The sequence below is a fragment of the Gossypium raimondii genome, chromosome 1, assembly GCF_025698545.1.
Source record: "Gossypium raimondii isolate GPD5lz chromosome 1, ASM2569854v1, whole genome shotgun sequence".
NCBI lineage: Eukaryota > Viridiplantae > Streptophyta > Magnoliopsida > Malvales > Malvaceae > Gossypium > Gossypium raimondii.
This window is the reverse complement of record NC_068565.1, coordinates 44,382,221-44,389,623: the sequence shown is the minus strand read 5'-3', so window position 1 is coordinate 44,389,623 and position 7,403 is coordinate 44,382,221. Positions and strand designations below refer to the sequence as shown.

Below are 7,403 nucleotides of genomic sequence, written 5' to 3'. Positions count from 1 at the left end.
AATCCTACCGTCTCAATCCACAAACACATTATTAGAAACTAATAAAAAATTCAATTGACATTCACATGGTTGATTCAGATCATACACGAGCTGCATCATAAAAAATTGTTAGTTAAGGGACAATCGAATCTTCAAGAAATGCTTTCTTGCTAAAAATTATAGTATACAAGTCAAGCATGCGGATCTTGCCTCCCTTTTGCCAAACGTAAGGTGATAACCAGCAGACAAGTTGAAAGCAATGAGGCATTAATATAAGGGAAGAACGGAAAAGCAAATGGCCATTGCCTATATACTTTCTCAGCACCATCGTGTGTATTTGTATATTTTTATATTATTATCATGCTATTGAAGATAAGTTTTGATTGTATTTGCTAAAGGGTAATGAGTTGTTTTGACGGTGGAAAGGAGACAACACATGAACATTTTTGTAGATCCAAATCAAGTTCATGTTACTTGTAATTGATATTTAAAGAGGATGAGATTCCTCTTGTCCACCCTCAGCCTGTAATATATATATATTCAGCAGATGACAATGGGAAGACAGCAAATAGGTAGAGTGAGTTGAAACACACAATTGCAATTGCAAGGCCTTCTTTCTTCTCTAAAACAAAGAAAATGGCTGCCTCTCCTTTGATGGCTGCCTCTCCTTTGAATGTCCAACCTTCTTTCCATGCTCGCTCAAACAGCTTGCCTTCAAGGCAATACCTTCAAGAACCCATCACTTCACAAATTGATGAAAATCTGAACCGATTGAGGGCATCTCAATCGGCCTCTACATCTTCGTCATCCACAGGACATGAACTGACCTGTCTTCAAGATTTGTACGACTATGTGGATATGTTGCTTCAGTTTCCCCTCACTCAACAAGCTCTAGCTCAAGACCAGCAAAGGAAATCGGTTGAACAAGTTTTGGATGCATCTCTCGTGCTCCTGGATGTATGCGGAACCGCTAAAGATGCCTTGTTGCAAATCAAGGAATCCACTCAAGAACTCCAATCGGTTTTGCGCCGAAGACGAGGAGAAGTTGAAGGGCTTGGTGATGAGGTTAGAAAATACTTAACCTCCAAGAAGGAAGTGAGAAAGGCAATAAGCAAGGCCTTCAAGAACTTGAAGCATATGGACAATAAACTTATGAGCAAAGACGGTGAGACCGGAGCCGTGATTAGCACCTTAAAACAAGTAGTAGCAGCCACCATGGGCGTGTTACAATCCTTGTTGTCCTTTATTTCAGGGCCAGAGGCATCGAGCCGGTGGTCACTAGTTTCAAAGTTAATGCACCAGAAAAGAGTAAGGTGCGAGGAAGAAGAAGAGAAAACAAATGAAATCGCGAATGCTGAAGCCGCATTGCGTTCCTTCATTAAATCTGGAAACGTGAAGCATGTTGAGAATGTGCAAAATGAGCTCCAAAACTCAGAGTTGTGCATCCAAGACCTTGAAGAAGGTCTTGAAAGCTTCTTCAGGCGTTTGATCAAAGCTAGAGTCACTGTTCTAAACATTGTCAACTGTTGAAATCTTGGCATTGTAAACTTGTACATAATTATAACTTACATGTATACAACTATTGTTAAAACAAAAAATTATACAGTCTTCGTTCCACCAACTTTCTCTCTTTTCATTAAATCTTGTCCACCAATATCTGAACTTTCAAGTTGAACTTTTCTTTTTACGAGATTATAGATACTGGAATTCCAACTCCAAACCCAAATTCCAGATTTGATGCGATTCTGCTATGAATGCATGAGCTGTCAGGATTCCTGTTTTGATAAGTTTTAACAATTTGATTACTTTGACTATGACATGGTAGATACATGCATATCTCACACGCTTTAAGAAAATAAATCATAGTCTGTCGATCACAATAGTTTCTTCGGTTCTGTGAGGAGAAAAGGGAGCAAAGGATACGAAAGTGGATCTTGTCCTACCCCTTGCCATTTTTACTCCAATTATTTTGATTTTGATTTTAATCTGTATTTAATTTTGTGTTTAAAAGGTCCATTATTTAACGAAAACTGTCTCTCAGTTATGCTCACAGCTTTGTCATCCTGCATTGATCATTAAACTCCACCCATTTTTCTATAAGTTGCAAACTATGTACAGGTTGAGATTGCAGATCTTGCCCGCCTCCTGCACGACAAGAAATTAATAAACTCAACCATGTTAATTGCATGCACATGTTCAAGTCGATGTTGATGGAAATGATTAAACAATAATAGTTACATAAATTAGTCTCTTGTCTCCAAATTATAGACAAGTAGCCACTGTCAGTTGAAGCAAGCTTAAAGCCACTCGTGCATAGCCCCATTATATAGTATAGTTTTATTATATCAGGAATCTTATATACTAATTAAAAGAATCATGTTATGAGTTGTGGAGCATGTTAGGAGGGAGACATCGCTCAACCATGCTGACATAGTAGTTCAGATTGGTATCAAGTTCATGTTACCTCATGACTTCAATTTGGAAGGGTGAGATTCTTCATGTCTCCTCTTTCACACAATATATGCATATATTTATTAGGTAGATGAAGGGAAGAAAAGGCAAATTGAATTCAGATCACAACTTCCAAGTGTTTATTTCCGGAAGAAATAATGGCTACCACCGGTTACCACAATCGTTCCAATAGCTTTCCCTCTCGAGCCCACCCTCTTGCTTCCAAGGTTGATGACCATTTGAGCAGATTGGCATCGTCTGAGTCGGCATCTACATCGTCGTCCTTAAACCAAAAACTCGGTAGACTTCACGATTTACATGATTGCACTGAGAAACTGCTTCTGCTACCCTTGACTCAACAAACCTTATCCCATGAGCAGCAAGGGGAATATGTCGATGAGCTGTTGAATGGATCTCTTGGGCTTTTAGATGTATTCACCACTGCCAAGGATGTCGTATTGCAAGTAAAGGAACGCACTGTAGAACTTCAATCTATCTTGTGCTGAAAGAGAGGTGCTACAAAAGGCTTTGCTAATGAGGTTAGAAAATACTTGAGCTCTAAGAAGGCAGCTAAAAGGGCAATCTTGAAGACCTTGAAGAATTTGAAGCACGAGGAAAGCACCGCTTTGAACGAGACCTATGCCACGGTTAGCATCTTAAGGGAGGTTCAAGCAGTCACTCTTAGCATACTAGAGTCCTTGTTCTCCTTTACTTTTTGTTTGTACAAAACTCCAGTGAGAAAAATCTTGAACACACGAACGGAACTTGAATAGAATAAGAAGAAATAGGACAATGTTTCAAGGCGTGTATCAAGCCACTATCTTTAAGGTTATATTCACCCCACCAATTTTTGGTGTGCAAATGAGTTCCAAGCAACTTAACCTTGAGGATACAATGAAACCAATGTCTATTTGCATTTTACACTGACAAGAAAAGTCCAATACGCACTAAGCAATGTATAACAAGAAACTCAATTTCTACAAAGGATTTCTGCAGTAATACTTTATAGAATAATCTAATAATATTAGAAAATGAAGGAAGGAAAGAAAGAATATTAGAATTTGTTGGTGTATTTTACAAATGAAATCTCATTCCTATTTATAGGAATTTTCATGTCTCTTCAAAGAGACATCTTTCATCAATAGGTGTCTTTCTAAATAATAATGTCTTTAAAAAAACACATAATTATTCATTTAATATTATAACTATTCAAATAATGTTATTTAATTCTTCTTCTTAATTCTTGACAAGATTCATCATTATTATCAATTTGTTTCAATGGAATGTCATTCTCATTTGAAGAATGAATCAATTGTTGTGGCTATAATTGTCTTGATATAGAATTAAATCTATTTTCATAAAAAATAGCATCTCTTGATTCAATAACAGTATTAATTGAAATTGAATCATTTGGTTCAATTACCATGAACCTATATGCTTTTCTATTATGTGTATAATCTATAAATATGCGTTCAATTCCTCTTTCACCTAACTTTTTACATTTAGGTGTTGGAATTTTAACAATAGCTCTACAACTCCAAACCTTCAAATAATTAAGGTTTGGTTTCCTTTTCTTCCATTGTTCATAGGGGGTTCTTTTGGGTTCTTTATTAGGAGCTCTATTCAATATATGACAAACTGTTAGAACAACTTCTACCCAAAAACCTTGTCCAAGACCTTCAGCACTTGGATTATTGTATTCTCCACCTCTATCTGATCTTTAGCACTTGATAAATGATTCACACTGAAGTTCAACTTTAGATTTATAAACTTTAAATTTATCAAGCGCTTCATCTTTTGAATGCAATAAGTATACATAACAATATCTATAACAATCATCAATAAAAGAAATAAAATATTTATTTCCACCTAATGTAGGATTATTATGCATGCACATAAATCACTATGTATCAAGTCAAGCAATTTTGTTTTCCTTTTAACTTTAGGAAAGGGTTTCTTGTACTTTTGTCAACATACATGTATTGCATTTTCAATATTATTATTAAAACAAGAATTAAATCTAACTTATACATGTCATTCAATTTTCTATAATTCAAATGACCTAATCTATAATCCACAAACAAAAAGATCCAACCATATAAGCAGAAATAGTATTTTTGTTCTTATTAAAAATATTGAGTTTGAACATACTCTCATACATATACCCTTTCCCCACAAAAATTCCTCGCTTGGACAAAATAAACTTATCTGCCTCAAAAACAAGTTTGAAACCAAACTTATTCAGCAGACTTCCAGACACTAAATTCTTCCTAACTTTTGGTACATAATATACATCATTTAAGGTTAAAACCTTTCCAGAAGTGAATTGTAGTTCAACAGACCATTTGCCTTGGATTGCTACGGTGGAAGAATTTCCCATGTACAAGACATTGTCATTTTTACATTGTGTGAACTTTGTGAACATGTTTTTGTCTTTGCACACATGTTTAGTTACTCCAGTATCAATCCACCATGTATTATCATCTTGTGCCATATTAATTTCAGATATCATTGCAACGAACTTTTCGTTTATTATTAGCCTTAGAAGATGATTTCTTCTTTAAAAATAAACATTCATTCTTGAAATGTCCTGGCTTTCCACAATGATAGCATGAGCCCTTTTGCTTCTTTTTGAACTTAGGTGCTCTATCAGTCTGTTTGAACTTTCTCTTGAATGGTTTAGTAGTTTGTACTTTCTCCGTAACATGCACTTTGACATTTTCAGAATTTAGGTTCTGATCTTAATTTCGATATTCTTCTTCAATACGAAGATGATTTGCCAACGCCTCAAGAGATATTTTCTCTTTCTTATGTTTTAGACTTCTTTTAAAGTCTTACCAAGATGGAGGAAGTTTGTCTATTATGGAGGATACAACAATCATTTCATCCATTTTCATATTATATTGTTTGGATTGATTCAACATCTTTTCAATATCACGGAATTGTTCCATAATAGAATGACCATCAACCATTTGATAATTATTAAAACGACTGATAAGAAATTTCTTACTTGTAACATCTTCAGTCATGTATCTTATCTCCAATTTGTCCCATAATTCTTTAGCGGTAACCTCGTTTTGGTAGGTGTCGAACAAAACATCAAATAAACCATTCAATATGTAGCCCATGCACATATAATCAGCATTGTCCCATTTTTGTCTTTCTTGGGTTGCAGCAACAGATTCGTTTTCATTCTCTTCAGGTCTTGGAGTATCCAAAACATAAGCAATCTTCAAAGTTGATAAAATAAGAAATAGGACAAGGCTTCAAGGCGTGTATCAAGTCACTATCTTTAAGGTTATATTTGCCCCCACCTATCTTCGGTTTGTAAATGAGTTCCAAGCTAATTAACCTCGAAAATATAATGAAGCCAATGACTATTTGCGTTTTGCACTGACAAGAATAGTCCACTATGCACTGAGCAATGTATAAGAAGAAACTCAATTTCTACAAAGGATTTCTACAGTAATACTTTATAGAATAATCTAATAATATTAGAAAATGAAGGAAGGAAAGAAATAATATTAGAATTTTTTGGTATATTTTCCAAATGAAATCCCATTCCTATTTATAGGAATTTTCATGTCTCTTCACAGAGACATCTTTCATCAGTAGGTGTCTTTTTGAATAATAATGTCTTTAAAAAAAACATAATTATTCATTTAATATTATAACTATTCAATATTATTTAAATAGTTATAACTTTTTTCAAAAATCAAATAATATAATCTTTTGATTAATTTCATCCATTCATTTATAGTTATTGGAACACTATAAATACTTGAAAATGTTTCAACACTTTTGAGGTCCAGAAAGAATCACATACGAGCCCCTAGTCGTTAGTCTGAAAGCTTTTGCACACAAAAAGAGTCAATAGCGAAGGAGAACAGCATATCAAAGAAATGGCAAATGCTGAAGCCTCACTGCTGTCCCTTGCAACAAGGAAAACTGACCTTATGCAAATTGAGAAAGTTCATAATGAACTCAAATTATCATAGTCTTGCCTTCAAGGCTTCGCAGAAGGGCTTGAGGATCTACTTAGGGGGCTGATCAAAATCAGATTCATTATTCTCAACATACTCAACAATTAACCTAGTCTCAGATATCATTGGACTTCATCTTGTACGTTAAATTCAACACAAATGTAATATTCTTAGGTTACGTTTTAGTAAAATATACTTTAGAAATTTTTGCTTCTATTGCATATTACTCTTTCTTTCATCTTCCTTCTTTTTCTTTTGTCCTCTCAAATATTAATCATCTCTTTTCTAATGCATTGGAATCACAAAAATTGTATGACATCATAACACGATTACCATGGACAGTACAATTTTACCATTGGCTAAACTCTTTAATTAACATAAATTGAGATAATACACAAGAGATGTGAAGCTTGATGCAACATCCTTCACGGAGGAGAGATCCATCTTCTTTAAACATGTTGATAAATATGAGATAAATATGGTTTTTGTAGTGATTTAAGATGCTTAAGAGTGAAAGTACAAGAATGCCCATTTAGGATCATCAAACTTTCATGTTTCAATCTTCCAACATGGCATTATGACGCTCAATCATGGTGTTGCGATCAATGAAGTCGGTTCCATATTGGTTCCTACCATTCCAGTCGATGCGCACCGTTCCGATAATAAATTATTGCAACCAACTCCTGTTTTTCACATCGACTAAAATTTTGGTACATATCGGTCGCAACAACCTATTTCGTCCAATTTTGGTCACACCAGTCCAACATTCTGCACAACTAGTGCATTATTATAAAGGTAATCATGGGTCAGGTCGGGCGGGCCCAGACAAAATTTTAGGCCCATTTTCTAGGCCCGAGCCCAGCCCCACCCGAAATATGGGCCTAAAAATTTGTCCAAGCCCAGCCTGAAAGAAAATTGTTAAGCTCGAGCCTGGCCCGGCCCAACCCATATTAGATTTTACAACACCAAAATAGGGAAACATGAAAGTTA

General features: G+C 35.1%; 1 protein-coding gene across 1 annotated transcript; it reads left to right on the top strand.

Annotated features, from left to right (window-relative positions):
* The first annotated feature begins 615 nt into the window (after positions 1 to 615).
* On the top strand, positions 616 to 1,509 carry LOC105785975 (uncharacterized). Its single transcript, XM_052623800.1, has one exon. It carries the CDS (start codon positions 616 to 618, stop codon positions 1,507 to 1,509), a length of 894 nt encoding a protein of 297 aa, XP_052479760.1.
* The last annotated feature ends 5,894 nt before the right edge of the window (positions 1,510 to 7,403 follow it).

Excerpts from the sequence above, each read along its gene's own strand:
- LOC105785975 (XM_052623800.1), top strand. The coding sequence starts at position 616 with ATGGCTGCCTCTCCTTTGATGGCTGCCTCTCCTTTGAATGTCCAACCT.